The sequence below is a fragment of the Rhipicephalus microplus genome, chromosome 1, assembly GCF_043290135.1.
Source record: "Rhipicephalus microplus isolate Deutch F79 chromosome 1, USDA_Rmic, whole genome shotgun sequence".
Taxonomy (NCBI): domain Eukaryota; kingdom Metazoa; phylum Arthropoda; class Arachnida; order Ixodida; family Ixodidae; genus Rhipicephalus; species Rhipicephalus microplus.
Window position 1 is genome coordinate 285,812,879 of NC_134700.1, and position 18,426 is coordinate 285,831,304.

The 18,426-nt window shown below is 47.6% G+C and overlaps 2 protein-coding genes across 6 annotated transcripts in view; one reads left to right on the top strand and one right to left on the bottom strand.

Moving 5' to 3' along the window:
- The window catches only part of LOC119188292 (dual oxidase 2), a 46,344-nt gene extending 33,337 nt beyond the window's left edge, over positions 1-13,007 (bottom strand). The window contains exons 1-9 of the mRNA XM_075896392.1: positions 12,694-13,007; positions 10,518-10,652; positions 9,458-9,619; positions 8,007-8,185; positions 6,603-6,807; positions 5,776-5,981; positions 5,193-5,253; positions 5,036-5,132; positions 4,849-4,954 (exon numbers count right to left, since the gene is read on the bottom strand). Of these exons, the coding sequence (XP_075752507.1) occupies positions 4,849-4,954; positions 5,036-5,132; positions 5,193-5,253; positions 5,776-5,981; positions 6,603-6,807; positions 8,007-8,185; positions 9,458-9,619; positions 10,518-10,652; positions 12,694-12,865 (1,323 nt within the window). The 5' untranslated portion in view covers positions 12,866-13,007. The remainder of the gene's footprint in view (positions 1-4,848; positions 4,955-5,035; positions 5,133-5,192; positions 5,254-5,775; positions 5,982-6,602; positions 6,808-8,006; positions 8,186-9,457; positions 9,620-10,517; positions 10,653-12,693) is intronic.
- Positions 1-18,426, top strand: part of LOC119188293 (dual oxidase maturation factor 1) — a 239,536-nt gene that overhangs the window by 212,264 nt on the left and 8,846 nt on the right. For 2 of the 5 annotated variants that reach the window (XM_075896420.1, XM_075896446.1), the window contains exon 3: positions 16,390-16,579. In XM_075896420.1, the coding sequence (XP_075752535.1) occupies positions 16,390-16,579 (190 nt within the window). Of the gene's footprint in view, positions 1-13,242; positions 13,410-15,439; positions 15,614-16,389; positions 16,580-18,426 lie in introns of those variants that run through there. The other 3 variants (XM_037436265.2, XM_075896440.1, XM_075896423.1) reach the window with 3 other exon arrangements.

Genomic DNA, 18,426 nt, shown 5'->3' on the forward strand with positions numbered 1-18,426 from the left:
GAATCGCCACAGTTGCCCAAGGCACGGCACGATGATCAGAGCTCCACTGAGCCGTTCAGTATTGACGAAATGTCCCGTCAACGAGTGTCGGTGTCGGAACCGCTCTCTGATACAGACACACTTTCCGATCGCATGGAGGCGAAAAACATTGTACCTTTACCGCCATCCGTACCTCCTCGCTCTAAGCCTTCATTTTTTTCTGCTGAGGTTCAAGTTTCAAAGGATACTGTGATGTCCACCGTAGAGGATGAGCACAAGTCGCTGAGTGCCGCCGTAGAGGAACATGAGGTCCATGAGCGAGGGCCATCGCAATTAGTAAAACCTGGCGCTTCGCCACGTAGACACAGTATAGACACTTACTCCAATTTGACCGCCCCATATGCAGTGGAAGACAGCAAACAAGTGGAACACGTAGACCGTCGCGTGGGGCTGTCTAGGGATACTGCAGCAGCGGTGAGTCCCTTTGAAATTCCGGAACCTGTAGCACAAATTTCTCCAGAAGCACACTCAAGTGCCAAAATAACTTCAGTGGATCTCCCTAGCTCCCTGTCGCTAAAGGAGGGAGACACAGCACAATCAATCGCAGTAGAAGATAACTTAGTGGAGCCTTCTGCAATGCCAGATACAGTACTAGAAGCAAGTGCACCTGGTTGGGCTGCACAGCATGGCAGTGACAGTGATACAGGCATAAATGATTCAATGACAGCTATTCCCAAGCCCGACATAGCATTTCCACGAGAGAATGACGGCGCACCAATGAACTCGAGATCTAAAGAAGATGGAATTTGCTTAACTCCAAAACAGCCGCTTGAATTTCCGCTGAGTTTAGAACCTGAAGGTGCTGCAGGACTAATAGACGCACAGGACGCCGAGAAAAGGAGTTCGGTTCTACTCCAACCGCTCACTCCGGACCAAGAAAATGTGATGTTAGACAACAGAAACCTGGCAACCTTAAGAGACGAAAGAGGTGTTATCACCAGTCAGCAAGAGCCTACCACTGTTACTAGAGAATGGGAACATGAAAGGCAACTACTTTCCGATAAAGTATCGCAAGTTGTCGACAAAAGACAGGATCACCGGTTAACAGATCACTCGCAAGCGCGAGCCCAAGTCACTGAAGTGCAAGAAATAAAACATAAATATCCGTTGACCCGTAGTGTCAAAGCTGATAAAGAGCATGGAGAGGTCACAAGCTACGGTGTGCGAAGCCTTGAAGGCCGACCAATGAGGGAACCTACCTTACCTTTGCCTGATAGGCCTCCTGCGATGTACAGTGCCCCTCCTCATATGACCCTCCGCGCACCCATTCCAAGTTTTAGGAACAAGACAGATGCAGCACTGTCTGTGAGAGCAGAGCACAATGTGCCAGATAAGACAACAGAAGGACGTGTCAGGGACGCAGTTCAAGAGCAGCAAAACAAGATTGCAAGCACAAGAAATGAAACTCGCTTGGTGACAAAGCCTGATATAGATGTTGGGGGCCTACATGAGGGATTCCCGCACCACGTTCAAACCAGTTCTGAAGACTCGAAAAGCGCCATTGTAGAATATGAAAGTACAAGAAAGAGCCTTTCAGAAGCAAACCTTGCTTCTGTCCCCAATCAAATAATGCCCTATGTTCAAGAAGATGGCGTGGTATTGGGTAGATCAGAAAGCGATGCTCCGGTGGACCGTAATCAAAAACTTTACGTGAACGACCAGCCAACAGAGGTCGCTGGACAGAAAACGGCTGCTGCTAACGAGCCGATTTCTCGCGTTCCTACAGAAACATATCCTACAAAGAGCGCTACCATTGAGCATTCCATAACTTCGGAAAAGAAAACTGTAGCCGTAAAAGGTTCACCATTGCTGAGTGTCCAACGTGGCAAGCACACTGCAGTCGACGACACTACGCTGCTGAATGTTGGGGAAAAATCCATCAAAGAGCCCATAGCTTCTAGTGTGCAACGGTCACCCGTCATGCCCATGCCTCCTCCGCAAATGCTTCTTTCTGGACCTATTCCAAACATTTGGGATTGGAAGAATACCGCCCTAATGTCTAGACAAGAATACACGGTTCCAGGTGAAGTGGAAGGAGGGCCGTTCAAGGAAGTTGTTCCCATTTGTGATGTGCCAGTAACAAAAAAGGAAAACGAACCGCTTATGACGCAAGATCCGGACATTGGCATCAAAAGCATATCTCAAGATCACCCTCGCGGCATCCGAATAAGCGGTAGTGACAGATGGGGACCAGTTGCACCTTATGACATTGAAGGCAGAGATTTTACGGAACCAGCTTTGTCTACTGCTCCAGAAAGTCAATCCCACAAAGGAGACGAAAAAATGTTCATTCGGGGGGACAATGTTATTCCAGCTGATCGTGGCGGTGAACTCGCAGACCTACACGTAAGTTCAGTCATTGGGTCGACTCCTGCTGGCCCTATCGAAACTCACTCGAACGCAACTGCGACAAGTGCTGCACCCGTGACCCTGGAAGAAGAGATCATTCCCGGAACTCGGCAGCCGCTTCTGGCGGTACGAGATGACAAGGACACGCGTGAAACAGACAAAGCGGCTGGACCAAGTCCCGAAGATCGGCCCGCTAAGTTGTCCACTCCTTCTAACACAGAGCCTCCACCCGCCATGGACATTCCTCCTCCGCAGATGCTCCTTTCCGGTCCCCTTCCAAATTTGTGGGGCGGAACTAATGCTCTCACTTCAAGAGAGGAATATACAGTTCCTGGGGAAGTAACCGGGGGGCCTTTTCCGGCTGCAGTCAAGGGACCTTCGGTTGACAGTGAGTCTCCTAAAAGCCCAGGGTCACGGTTTGCTGCTGACCATGGAATGAACATCGATGGTTCAATTGGCGCCGAACAAAAGTGGATCATGACGAAAACAGCAAGGCGTCGAAGTTCGTGGTCTGACTCATTTCAGTCGCGGCCGCCAAGTGAGCTGCGCTCATTACATTCTTCAGTAGAGCTTTCTCACCCGACGAATGACAATTTGTCAGACGCGCTCAGTACAGCCACATTCGTATCAGACACTGCTCCAGGTCACGAGCGTGACGAGAGAAGAAGTACGCCAGATGCAACTCGATCAGATGTTTCGAGGAATGCTGAATCCCCGGTAGAAGGTGTCATAGTGTCTTCCAAACCGTCTCCGCCGCGACCAGTGGAAGCGAGATATGGTACCGTTCTTCCAGATACAGAGAAATCCATTCTCATCCCTGCGTATGATAAGCGACCAGTCACGCCTGAAGAAAGCCAGGCTTCGCCTGATGGAAGCCGAGCACCACAGGAGGGAGATGGTAGCTTATCAGAAAGAGACACCAAGTTGCAGCCAAGATCGGACGACGATGTGACTGAACTCTCGACAACTTTGGAAGCTCCAAGTAGGAAAGCTACGGTTGTTGGCAGCCCCATAAAATCACCTTCTGATGCTGATTGCCACATCGTTACCACCACTTTAGAAGCACTACCGGAAAGCAACGTAATTGCTCCTCGCGTCGAGCAGCAGTCGGATGCTGTAGAGAAAGCGACCAAGGGTGTCAAATCGATGGATAACGAACACGCGATTCCACCTGCTAGTCCTTCCTTGGCCGAACTAGCTTCTGAACCAGTAGCTGGTCTTAGTGCCGATCGACGAGATCTAGATGCACACGCAGATTCCGGCTCTCGCAAACAAGAAAGCATGCCTCCGGTAGAAAGGGCGAGCCAAGACCTATCATCCACCGAAAGTCAATCTGATCAGCTCACTTTGGCTTCGAAACAAGCTTTAGTGCAACCGGTTTCTCAGCACCCGGCTGGTTTGAAGACTGATGGGAGTGCTCTAGATGTTGCACCAACCCATCTGCCGGTAGACGCTTCCCACTTGCAGCCAAAGCTGTCACTTATAGAAAGAAGGAAGCAGGAATTTTTAGCGAACGCGAACCGCAGCCTGCAGCCGAAGATACGCTCTGGCCAAGCTCTGGAGGAGCCTGCGAAAGAGCCCCAAATCACGCCCCAAAGGCGTGAAATAGCAAAGCCACATCCCGTCCGTGAAAATTTAGACGCCCTATGGCAGGCGAAATGGTCTCCCACGGAAAGGTCTAGCCAAGAGTCGTCACCGACAGGGACTCCCAAGAAGCAGCTCACGTTGCTTCGTGACCGCAACGTGACTCAGTTAAACCCTGAGAAACCGGTTGTTGTCAGTGGAAACCAGCGAGAAATGGCAGCTCTGCCGTCACGCCAGCTGGACACAGAGTCAATCCGTCAGCCCAAGTTCTACCCTCTTGAAAGAGCGGCTAAAAAGACACCACCGACGCTAAGTCCGTACAAACCGTCATCAGTCCATGCTATGACTCAGACGCCACCATCTGCAAAGCGGTCCGCCAAGGTCAAGGAAGACCGTCCACGACTCGTGAAACCGCCGAGTACCCAGATTATCGTCGACGAGAGGAAGCCGCCCTCCGCAGTTGAAGCAGCTATCGATTCAAGCACTGTCGCAGTTAGAAGCAGAGACGAGCGTGACGTGATTCAAGACAGCTCGACGACTTCGCGCGTTATTAGGCCCAGTGAAGAGTTGGAACGCGAAAAGTCCGTGGCGCTCCTCGAAGTGCGTCCAGCGCCATCCGAGGCGACAACCTCGCAACCAATAACGGAAGAGAACAGGGCGCAGAGTACCGACGTGTTTTTCGGGAAAGCGACGCCGGTACCGGCTCAAGGGAGCAAAGACCTGATGGAATTCAAACCCGAACAAACAGCACAGGAGGGCGCTCTCGAGATAAAGGTAACGAGGAAGCTTAGTGAAAGTCACACTGCCGAAAACACGGATCCTGAAGGCCCGAAGGATTCCACGCCAGAATCTCAAAAGTAAACGGGCAGTTCTTACCTGGGGGTTCCAAAAGGAGTTGCACGTGCGCACACCACTAACGCTGTGCCTCTGTCCGTCCATCTCGAAGCTCACGTTGCGCACCGTACAGTCCGAAGCATAACCCCTGGAAGGATATTTTTGAAACGCGCCAGGTATGTTAGGGAATCTCTGGGTGGCAAGATGATAAAATATTCGAGAACCTTACCTCCGGTAGCCGCCTGACGTCACTAATGTGTGTCCAAATCTCATGGCAGCAGACTGGAATTCCGTAGCGATCCCTGGATCAATACTCGAGTCCCAACCTTCATATAACGGTGGCAGACATGAAGCATTGCTGGCTGTGCAAGGATCACTCGACTTACCATTGTATTCGTCCAATGGAGACCCGAGCCATTCAGGAAGCCAGTCGTTCATAATAATGTGCTGTGCACACAATAAAATAGTATAACTTATTAGCTCCATTCTCCAGTATTCTATATGTATAATAAGGGATTATTATTTTGATTTGTTCAAACAAAGGTAAAACGAGCTGATAGACTGAATGCATTTTGTACTTATATGCTGTCACAATGCAAAGCAATATCGTTAGTTCTTCTATAAAAATAATTATGTCGGCTCGTTAATTTGCGACCACAATTACGAACTTCGCTAAAACTGCTGCTTAGGTGAGTTGGTCCATGATAATAAATCAATTCTGAGTTCAGCGCTCTGTGTCTTACCTTCCTGAATGGTCTGTGTTTTTTTTTTTTTGCGTTGTCAAGTTTATCTTACACATTACTTACGCGCGATTTTTCGCCGAGCTTTATTGGTACAACGTAGTCGTGGTAATCCTGCCAACGCAATATTTCCGCCACGACAAGCCGCCATTGAATAGATAACTTGTAGAAATCCACCAAATACGCTTTCCTTCCTCATTTCGCAGAAGAAAATTGAGCTGCGAGTCACCTGGTGCACTGCGATGACCAATTTCCGGGCTTCGTTGAAGATGCGCTCCTCGTTCCATAGTTTAAGCGACGACGAGTTGTTAGATCCCGCGTTCGCTGTGCCGAACCTTTGGCACATCCTCTGGGCTACGGCGTTGTGAAATCGAAACCACAGTGTACCCATGGTAAGCAGGAAAGTGTTCTCGTTGCCTCTAGGGTTACCCAATCCTGCATGTGCACGAGAGGAGACCGCGGGAAAGATACATGCACGTCCTGCAATTCACCCTCACAGAAAGAAAAAAAAAGCGTGCTAACACGGACACAAGAGATGGTAAACAGACAAAAAAACAAACGCCGAATATCAACAAGGGCAGCTTGGGCGTGGTGGTACGTAACCTTAGGAGAGTAGGGCACAATTAGGCAGGAGCAGAGTAAGCAATGCGTCTCAAGCTCTTGTATAGGCTTGCTTGCTCTGTCGCTGTCCCAATGTGCGCTGTTTCAATGACGCCGGATATCATGTGTAAGGTCGCGCTGGGCTTGAAAAGAAGATATTCACAAAACTTACCTGCACTTGCTCACAAATGACAGAGCCGTCCTTCAATACGAAAAGCGTGCTGGAATATGCGATCGATGAGAGTGAGCTCTTTAAGCGTTTGATTTCTTCTTTTTGCGATAATAAATATTATGTTCACGCATTTTTTTATTGCAATTAACATTTCAATTGGCATGCGGTGTTTGCGCTGCCCTGTTCTCTTTTTTTGCGCTTGTTGTGCCTTTCTCGAGAAAGGTAGCCCCAAGCGAGCCTCTAATCTGTCTAAAGTGTAACATTTGGTAAAGTCGACAACTTACGGAAGAAGCGTGATACGGGCCGTAGCCTGTGGAACCGCGGTGGTGGGGGATTGGCCAGTGGCAGCCGGATGCTGTTCTCGACGGGGAACTGACCGTTGTGCGAGGACGCCAGCTTTCCGCATCGAAACGACCGGAGTGTGTCGGCCCAGGTCTTGGACGTACCGTACGTTAGGCCGCCGTCGATCCATGGGGTGATTTCATTGATCTGCGGTGAATCGCCATTGGGGCCACAGAGGACATGAATTCAGGAGTGAACTCAACATCCACTAGCCGTGGCGTACAGTTTGACTTCTTTTTTTAGCGCAGAACCTTATTCAGTATACATGGGGACACGACAGACGCAGACAAAAACACATAAAAGAACTGTACCCCTGTCTCAGTGTCATTTTGTGCATTATGCGCTGAGGAACTAGCTCGGGTCATATACTAACTATCACGAACTTACGCTTTGCGACGTTGGGATTGAAGTGAATACAGGCACGGAGACATCGCTATCCGTTAGATAATCTGGTGGGTTCACGGCGGTACCGGAATCCTTCTCTAGCGTTTCCCTAATACGACGCGCATGGTCAACCGTTTCGCCACCGCGTCGGTCACTCGACATAATTTATTACTGGCATGCCCGCTGTACAGGCATATTACAGTAAACGCAGTGATAAATTGCACTGTGATACAATTGCACTATACAAACATGGCTCAGTGATTCAAAAAAAGTTCTGCTTAGTGAGACTTCGCAGCGATGTACAGGCTGTCGTTGCGAAGCCACTACGTCGAAATCCTGTATTATTATCAATATACTATCTCACCAGTGAAGTGGGCTACATATTTCCCACGAACGATTTCATAAGCACACATTCCAGTACAGTGGCGTAGCACACCACATCTGTGGCGCCTCCAACCCCATTTTTTTTTTTTCGCCTGGGCATAGAGAACGAAAAATTAGCATTTAAAGGGGGTACCTCCCCCCCGACAAACAATTCTACTTACGCCTCCGATTTAGTACCTTTATATACAATTTTTGACACTTACAGAGAGCGGCCATCTTTAGTAGGGCACTCGGTTGGAACGGGCTAGCATCTGGTCTGCCCTTACCACGTGCTGGCCGCCAGTGTTTGCTTGCGATCAATTAGGACGTACCAAACCCGCGGCCCCTATGCTGAATGGTCACGCCGAACTGGCGTCAAGGTTGTGTATGCCTGATTGAAATGTAAATGCGAGAGTAAAAATATCCTTCTGTCAATCTGCCAAATGTTTTGCTAATGCCTGACACGACGCGTATGTAGATGTGCAGGTTCGTTGCTATACCTTCATTATTTGAAACATTCATGCTCCATATGAGCGACCTCCATATATAACTGCGGCATGTGGGCAAAGCTTTTAACTACGACTACTGCGTAAACAGACCTGTCGCCTCGGGTTGTTAGGCGAGTTTCCCGTGCGCACGTCGTAGCGAGTCCTGAGAAAAGGCATGGCGGCGGCGCCAATGTTGCGGTACTCGTGACTCTCCGGTATGGGAATGTTAAAGTACTCCGGTGGGCAGCCGGACCTCTGCGCATCCAGAATCTCCTCCACGACTTGCTGGCCTGCGTTAGAAGGCATACCATGTGCATTGTCTAAGAGTTTCGAGACGCATCGCAGCGCATATAGGCTAGCGAGCTCCTATTGAACGCAACTTTCACTTTTTCACTTTCCAGACAGGTCTGCTATACACAAGCATGGGCCAAAGAAAGACCAGCTAACTGTCTCTATGGTAGTGTGATAGCATGAATGGTCATGTGTTGCGTTCCCCTGCATTCCTCCCTTCGTGCTATTGTTTTTTTTTTTTTCGCGCACCGACGTTAAGATGAGCTACCAACTATAGCCCAGACGTCCGTGTTTTTCAGATGCTAAGAGGAAGGTGTTTTCGCTGCGAGATCGCTGCATGGTGTGCAAATTTATGCGGCACCAAGATGAACACTGCGTTCATCACTCACGCACGCAGCGATAAACAACGATTCTCCTCCCGCTTATCAATGTGCGTGCCGAGTTATCGGAAAGCGATAATTAGCGTATAGTGAAGCTGGGATCGTCGACTTCGGTGCAAAGTGCATACGTCCCACCCAGTGTCCTCAGTCACGCTACAGCTGAACACCAAACCACACTCCTTGGCATGAACACCTTGTGAGGGCGAGTCCCATGTCAACGGAGGGAAGAGCGTAATTTTAGCAAGCCAAAGTAGAATGTTATGAGTCTTCAAATGCTAATGTGAAGCTTCAAAAGATAGACATCACGTTGACCAATTGACACTATCCACCTATCTATCTATCTATCTATCTATCTATCTATCTATCTATCTATCTATCTATCTATCTATCTATCTATCTATCTATCTATCTATCTATCTATCTATCTATCTATCTATAAAGAAATTATTAAAAATAAAGAAACGCAATTTGATGCTGTTCGCCAATAGTATATCATTTCTTTTTTTGCATACGAGTGCGAAGTAAAGTAGGGAGACATTTTCTCGATGATCACATCATTGGATCGAGATAATTGAATTAGGACAATATTGCTCTTATAACAGTGAATAAACAACACTAATCAACATTAGCTCATTCTGGTAGTAGGTAAATAAATACGGTTGTAAGCTAGCGGTACGACATACTCCGCTACGAAAAATGAGTGGAAGAGCACAAGGAGGTCATTGTCTCCAAAAGAAATAAGACTGTTGTTAGGAATATGCATAACAAAACAACTATTTTCGAGTAAAGCTATTATTAAACGAGTAACAGTGTTCTACAGGTAGTAAATACCGACATAGAAAGATGCCTGCCATAGAAAGAGACAAAAGTCTTTGTTGCGGAACTTCTTACCGAAGAAAACAAGAAACGCCGTCTTTCCCGTCCTCGACTTATTTCCGAATTCTCCTCGCATGGTCTTCTCGCTGATCGTGAACGGGTTCGGCCGGTTCTGGCCATTCGGCCTATACGAACCGTCAGAGTACTGTGGCGGGAACAGCCGGATGAGATGTCCATCTGCAGAAGCAACCACGACGGGAACAACCACTATGACATCACGCTTATGTACAGCGTTGCGCTTATATTCATTTTATCTTCATTATCGGCTACCAAAGTGAAGCTTGATCTTCGATATATTTACGACGATCAAATCGCCGGAAGTGATTTGCCTGTATAGTAACAGCTAAGTGAACGAAAAAAAAGAGAAAAAAGCTTTAAGGCGAAGCGTCAGAAAAGTATAGAGGCAAAATTTCTAAAATAAACATATATACGTAAGCACAACCTAAACACACCAAACAAATGTGCCTTAGCAGTTTGCCCATTCCAGATCTGTTTACGTGATTCTACGTCGTACAGTAGATACCGAAAGTCTTTACTGTCAGTGCTGGTCTATATATGAGTGGAGTTTGGTCTCCGCACTTCAAATTCAATGGCAAGATTACAAATAACTGTCAAATTAATAATAATAATAATAATAATAATAATAATAATAATAATAATAATAATAATAATAATATGTGGGGTTTAACGTCCCAAAACTACCATATGATTATGAGAGACGCCGTAGTGGAGGGCTCCGGAAATGTCGACCACCTGAGGTTTTTAACGTGCACCCAAAGCTGAGCACACGGGCCTAGAGCATTTTCACCTCCATCGAAAATGCAGCTGCCACAGCCAGTATTTGATCCCTCGACCTGCGGGTCAGCAGTCGAGTACCTTAGACCACCGCGGTGGGGCGAAACCTAGAATATGGCCGGCCAGTAGGATTGAATTCTACTTTATGCTACTTAACTTTCGATGGACACTTTCTTTCTATATGTCTCTTGCCAGCTCATCGTCAAACTTGATTGATTGATATGTGGGGTTTAACGGCATCGTCAAACTTGATCGCTCATCGCTCGAACTGCCCACTTACCTGCCGATCCCAGCTCTGGAACGCTTGGATTGTTGTACCACCCGTCGTAACCTTCGAACTCTGTCTCATGTTTGGGGTCGATTCCGTCTAGCAGCCAGTCTATCAGGTCTCTTTTGATGTTAGCGGGCTTTCCGCCTGGAAAGTAAATAAACATGTGTAAGAATTTTCAGAATAAAGCCGCTGTTAAATTCTTCGTATAGAAAGGAACACTATAGAACGAACTCAACGTTGATTCAAAACAAGCGCGATGGTGTCACGACGGCCATCGGTCAATGGACAATCATAAAAACTTACAATTTCTTTTTACGTACATGCTTACAGCATCGACATTTTTAACTTCTTTTGTAGTACTAATAGAATGTACGCCAAGAATCATTTAGAGCCACGAAAGAAGCCAGAAACAATACCGTCACAGAAACAAGCAAGACAACTCCTTTTTTTTTTTTAAGTTAGCACCCGTTCAGGAAATCCTTCGTTAAAGAAAACATTTGCGGCACTCCGTGCTTTGAAGCTGTTGAACCTGTTGGAACTGGTTGAATAATTTCCCACTTACTCCCACTAGACTATAGCAGCAACTAAATGTGTGCATGTATTACAAATGCATCTGTATTTCTGAACGCGCCGCTTCGACATCCTTGACACTTGACTTTGTGGTAATGTTTCCACATTTTGGCTCCTCTTGTACTCAATCTCCTTTCGCGTAACTTGGTAAGGCGTTAATACCGCCTGCAATTTAAATACTTGTTATTAGACTTAGAGAAGTCTATTGTGCAGTGTAAACCGACCTGTCTTTCTACTTCCCTCTATATATACACGAGGAATGAATTGATACCCGCGGTGGCACAAGAGGACGACGTACATGATTTGCCGAACAGCTCGACATACAAAATAATCGTGCGTCTCCCGAAATACGCACCGTGTATAATCACTAATATTTGCGTTTGTGGCTCAGTCGCTTCTTCACTCTCTTTGTTTTTAGGGGTGAAGCTCCTTATAGCGGCACCCGTTCGTCCCTCGATGTCGTAGTAGTAGTCGTAGTGTGTAACCAGTGTTACATTTTGACCTCCAAGGTGGTGCCGGTGAGAGATTTCTTCTGTGCGTTGTTGAACAATAAAATATAGTGCTCAATGTACACGTTAATGGCTACGAAAGTAGAATGTGAGACAGGAAAATTCGGCTTTTAGCTAACGCGCACGCTGCGAATTTTTTATGTTTCAACAACGCACAGAAGACAAGAAAGCGTTGCTACGTTATACTCGCTGGGCGTAACCTCCTAGGTTTTAGAAATGTTTAGCGAGCGTTGGGCCGCAGTGCCATGAATACAGTGAACTAGTATATACCATGAATTCGAGGTGGTTAAAGGTGGGAAGTATACACGAAGCGCAAGCCGTAAGAAAGTGTGCGTGTGCCACCTCTCGTTCAGTCCTTGGAATGTCCGCTGGATGGCGGTGCTTCTATATGAGGAATATATGATGAAAAGATGCGAGATGGTGGTGCTTGGAGTGTTGAATAGATGGGCGAACGGACACACAGACAGATGCATGTATTGACACTTGAACGGACGCAGGGACGGACGCACGGACGAACGCAGGGACGGACGCACGAGCTGACGCACGCACGGACGGGAGGATGGACGCATGGACGGTCACACAGACGGACGAATGGATGGACGGAAGCAAGAGTGAATGGACGGACGGATGCTTCGCCCCACTATCCGTTATTCACTCCGTGGACATGCTGCCATTTTTTTTTCGAAGGTTACGTTTCTTTATATTGTCCTGGCTGCATAGAGAACTGCGTAGAGAGTCCAGGGAGTGTATACATAATTTCGGCTTCCTCATATTATTGTGAGCGAGTGCACGTTATACATGTAGCAGGGGCAGATTACTGCTTGAAGACGCGGACCATGGTTTCCGTATATCTAGTGTGAAGACGCGGACCATGGTTTCCGTATATCTAGTGCGACGTCTTCTTAACGGTCAGGTATATTGACTTTGTATTATAGCTGCCTTGAAGCCATGAGGTTGTGTTTCTTGTTTTTTACAGCGCTTAAGTGTATAGATGGACGCGATGTCAACGACATGAACCGAAAGAAGTCTTAACAGTTAAGAATGGGCGTAACGAAACCACCCGAAACGCAACATTGGCGGTGCACCGCGGCTGACGTTCGGCTTACCTGCGGATGACTGCGGGGTCGTTTGCGTTGCCGGGGTTGCTGTGGTGGGCGACGGTGACGACGACGTGGAAGATGAGGTCACGTCTTGAGCCTCGGACCTTAAAGGCCCGATCACGATTAGTGTGCCTAGCAATATAGCGAAGGCCGCGGTAGTACCCGGTGGCCTCGGCATGGCTGTGGTGCGACCCTGCAGGCCGCTGGTTGAAGGGCTTTTTGAATAGCGCCTCCTCCAGAGGACTCTGACACGGAAGCTCTGCACAGAAATTGATTCTTCTGCCGTCCAGCTCGCTCCCGGTCCTAGAGGGAAGTTCACGGCCACTGCGCAAGGGTTTCGCTGCACGCGACGGATATGCGACGAACGCCTTGCAATGCTTCAAGCGGATGTGGAGCGCTTTGAAACAGCGGCGCGTGCGCCGGATGTGGACCAGGAAAAGAAACGTCCCGCCAGCTACTTCCTCTGCATCAGTGGCCCAGACAATGCAACCGACGAAGCTGGGCGCGTGCAATATCGCGCCAGCGCCGCGTAAACGAGCTCGGGGGACGCTGGGAGCAAAGTGAGCATCAAATACTCTCCACCCTGGACACCTATGCACGCGAGCGCAGACTGTTCAGGAGGAGTTTAGAGTCCGGCTTGTCTGACGGCCCGCGCGCGCCCCTCTGTGACCACAGCGCGCCGCTCTCGTTGCTACCAAAAGCTTTGCCCGGCACGCCTTCCGGTGAGTGTATCGAGTTTCCGGCTCTTCACCGCGTTTTCGGTACCGCTTACGTGAGGCTGAAGATGATTAGAACCAAGCGCTTGGTGCAGCATTGTATGGTACCATACGCGCACAGGGACTCGACCCTGACGGTTTCGTGTCGCTCCTGTGGTTTTTCTGCACGTTCTTTCTTCGCATTGCAACCTTCGCTTTGGTGACATTTGTAACAACGAACCCCAACTGAGAATTTGGTCGCTTCTTGACGTGTGCGTGTTTAGCTTGTGAAGTTCCCGATGCTTTTGCGGGATTTGCCTATGGTATTTGGGATCATTATATTTAAAAATCAATATACACGTGCACCTTGTGAGTCCGCGAAGCTGTAAGCAGTGTGGTTACAGTGTAGATATAGTAGAATAGCATCCGTTCTATAATTAGGGTGTAAAAAAGGCATGCGCCTTACATTAAAATGAGATTATATAACACTCAAAGAAAGCAAAGAACATTGTAACTACAAGCTGCCAAGCCTCTGAGATTACACACTGTACAAGAGAAATTACGTGATATGGAAACAAACTGAGCCATTCAGTATAGTCTAGAAAATATTAGAGTGAGAAACTTTCTTTTTTTTTTTTGACCAGGCTCTGTTGGCCTGGAGGTGGGCGGTCACCTATTGCTATGTAGCCGTGGTCTTCAGCTGACAGCGCAGCCCCGTTACCAACATACCCAGCTTGCCGCACCTCTAGTCCCGTTCACCAGCTGTAGCAGGTCCTGGGGACCTGTAGGCGTTGTCAGTAGATTCTTGTCTTTGGATTCTCGTTGCATTTTCGGACCACATGTGCTAAAAAGTGTTCGACAAGTTGAATATGACCATTAGCTGTTTCTTTCCTCCTTTTTAATAATGTACGCTCTTCAATGTACACGCAGTGCTATTGGGGAAACGTTACATTAGGAACAAGAAGGGCTTAATCGCCAAGCGTGATATCTTCCTGCAGTACATATTTGACCACATTTCGGGAACACACAGTATAACAATAACGTTTTACGAAAGTTGCTAAAGTGGTTGCTTGGGCGAGTTGGTACGACATGATTCACATACGAAAGCCTTTGTATGTGAATGCAAAGGCTTTGTATTGAATGCGGCTATTTCTTGCAACAGGCTCTTGGCCTGTTGCATGAAATAGCCGCATTGCTGCTTTTCGCACGCATGACGATTTATCCTCCTGTAACAATATCGCCAGTGCTCGTCTGAATACGAGCCAGTTAGTACGCATTCATGAAGGACTCAGGACAGCGTCAGTCCTGTTTCTGCTTGTCTTTGCGTTCTTTTTGCCTTGTTTTAATACTACACATTCATTCACCAGGCTGCAAATGCATTTGTGGAGTAGCAGCCCACATCCTGTTTTGTCCGGTGCATCGAAGTGACACCTTCGACAAGCAGGATCCAATTACGTCGGAGTGCCGTCTGGTCTGACTGTGACACTTGACACTGCTGCTGAGAATGGCCTCACATTGGCCTCTATCAGGCTTCCCGTCGAATGCAGGGGTGGCGGATGTTGTCGTCGACGTACCTGTGGCTTGGTTTTTGTATTTGTTTCTGTCCCCACCCCCCTTTTATTTGGGGGTGGGGGGAATACGATGACAAGGTGACCCTTGGTAAGCCAGGGCCTATCTGATTAAGCTGTCGAAACCAGCCACAACGTACACTCATGCTCAAGAACCTGATCTCTCTCTTGCAGCAGCAAAATGCAAAACAAAATTGGCATGCGTATTTGCCACTATGATGCAAGAATAGAATATCAGGAGGTCTTTAGTGCAATGTTAGTAAAAAAATAAAAAGGGTTGAGTAGATGAGGCTTGCTTGTGTCGCTTGATTTTGTAATAACTTGTGGAAAGGAGAATATTTGCTGTAGGGTGGCCACCGCGACTCCCTCATATAAGGTTCTTTTGTTCGTTAGCGCTGTTTGTCATTGGCCCTTGGCATTAGCTAATAATATGTCCTACGTTATGATTGGCTGGATTATGATCCAATTCGCAGCTCTATTGGAAGCTCTTTTTTCTTCTTTTTTTTCTTTTTTGTAAACACAACCCCTCCTCTTTCTTCCCTCCCCTCCGTCCCGCATTTGCTATACCGCAGCGTGTTGGAAGGCCATCAGGACTTTAGAAGCCTGAAGTATGTTGCTTTTCAGGACTGCTGCAGACCTGATTTACTTGGCTTATGTCGGCTGGTGTGTCCACTACGATGAGTCTGATTTTAGATATATACGCCATCTCTCGATTGAACACTAAGACTGATATTTTTTTAGAGCGTTGTGACGTACAATGAAGGAAGCTACTCTGTCGCTTAGGTTTTCGTATACAAGGAAAAAGATGCTCTGCAATCATACATATCACCGACTCATGACTCTTTACTCGCAAGTTGCGGGACGAAATTTTGATGGAGACCAAATGCCAGTGGCTCCTTGTACTTAAATCTATGTGTACGTTAAAGAACTGCAGATGGTCGTAGTTTCGGGAACCCTCCACGGCGGCGTGCCTCACAGTCATATCGGGGTATCGGGACTTAGAACCCGTGCTAATTTATTAGTTGGGGGATTACGAGACCGTTTATGTGTACTCCGCAGTTGCAGTGAAATATACCAGAGACGCTATTTATGTGTTGATTTAAAAATGCCTTAGAGGCCCACAAGTCACTGAGTGAGAAGGGGGGGGGGGGGTTGCTTGGTTACTGCAATGAAATCACAAGTAAACTCGCCAAGAACAGTGTTACACTGCTGGTGATTAAGATAACACAACGCACAAAAACAAATGAAAAAAAATACAAAATAAAGTTGTAACGGAAGTAGGAAAAGAAAGATAAGCACATAGAACACAACACAGCACCGACATGGGTGGTGTTTCGTCACCCGTGGCCCTGTATTCCCACTGATGACGCGAAGCAGTCATTTTCCCCGGGCTGCTTTCCGAGCTTAACGTGGCGTTGTCTAATTTCGCTCGCCTGCAGCGACAGCATGGGCAGCGAGTACGTGCCGAGCGCCTTGTACTCGGCCCTGCGAGACAAGCCCTTCCCGACGCTGTACGGCGAGAACAGGACCTCGGTGACGGCGGACGTTCTCGAGGCCGGCCTCATCCTCTCCTTCTGCATACTCACGCTCGCCGTCCTCCTCGTCATACCCGGCGTCCGAGTTGGACAGGTGAGCAAGGCTTGGGGCACACCGCGGTATTGACGCTATTGCGCCTGTAATGCAATTGCGAAATGAAGATGCGTACGATAGTAGCATGCCCCACTTGGGCTTTGTGATTCAGCGCTCCTGTGTGTGTGTCTGTCTTACGAAGGTGCTCGTGCCTTATGGTTATCTCGTCCTTAATCAATGTCATCTCTTCGACTACCGCTCGCCGATTGGGGCTTCGTCCCCAGACTTTTCAAGCTGTCTCACAATCTTTTTCCTTTACCTCAATCTTTACTTCTCTCTCTTTATCTCTTTCAATCACTCCTTATCGCTTCCCTTGTGAGCTACTGCTGAGGCGTCGCACTTCGATGCAGACAGTTGCGGGGGCCACTTTTTCATTTTTTTCCTATTTAAAGATCACTACATCCCCCTTCCGTCCCTGTCTTCTCGGGATGCTGTTTATTTCAATACATCGTTCTGCTTGGCCCGTATATTTTCGAATCGTAGAACACAGGGACAAGAGACCATGAACGACGCTCTGTCATGTTTCTGTTTTATTTATCGCTGTTCCTGTCGTTTTAGGAGACGTGGTAGCCAAAGGAATGCGCTTAGGCAGGGCATGCAACGGCCATTGCTCTGAGTTAGCGTAGTTAGAATGATGATGATGACGACGACGACGACAATGGCGGCAATGACGACGAAGATGTTGATGATCGTCATCGTCATATTACGCAATGATATTTTAGCTCGGCAACAGGAGCTGAGGTTGCATGCACTAACCATATAATATAGCACACAATTATGTACTATAACAATGGTAAGCTTGTTTAAAAGAGCTCACCTATATTTAAAAAGCCTTAGTGAATGAGTTGCGTTTCATGAGGTAGTCGAATGGCGCACATTTTTTTTTTCGAGCTGCTGGTGTCACTTCTTTTTCTTGCGAAGCTTATAGTCACTTCCCATTTCATGAAACTTTAGGTAACCGTAACTTGACTTACCCATGCGTAACGGTCTTCGTGTAAACCTCCTGTGACGCCCATAAAATCGACTACAACTGGGGGAAGCACCAAGGAATCGAATGAACGTATCAGTGATAAAATGTTGCATTTCAAATCACCATTTGATACGGCATAGCCTGTCCAGATAAATTCTGATTAGATAAGAATATTAACGAGCACGAAAATTTCAGCTGCCCGCCACGGTGGATTAGTGGCTAAGGCATTCGGCTGCTGAACCGCAGGTCGCGGAATCCAATCCCGGCCTCGGTGGCCACACTTTTGATAGAGGTGAAAATGCTTGAGGTCCGTGTGCTTATGTTTAGGTGCATGTTAAAGGGCCCCGGATGGTAAAAATTTCCGGAGTGCCCCCACTATGGCGTCTCCCGTAATCATACGGAGATTTCTGGACGATAAACCTCGACAATTTTTATTTAATAGTAAAGTTTCAGCTACTTTGTATTCTCGCTGTTCCCCTGCTTCGGAATAGCTTTAACCTTGGCTGGACATAGCTCACAAAGTCACATACCATCGTTAAAACAGTGGCGCGAAAGGCGAAGTTGGCGAGGTTTGGAGTTCACACGAAACATCGAAGCACGTGGCGACCAGTGCGTTAAGCCCATACGTTCGCGCACCCATGCCGCGGCAGTCTACTATGTTATTCTTGTGTAGATGGAGTGACTTTTGTTCTATAAAAAGTTTAAGACTACTGAACTGCCTTACAAAGGTATGTGCCACGCTGGCGATTCATTTGCAGGCAAGTCTTAAAGTTAGCTTGTGGGAACACAGAATCGCTCCAACGCCCGTTCTCCACATGCATCCTCCGTGAGAAGTTCAAAGGTGAACTCTCGACGGAACCTTGTCTTGTTGGTAAAA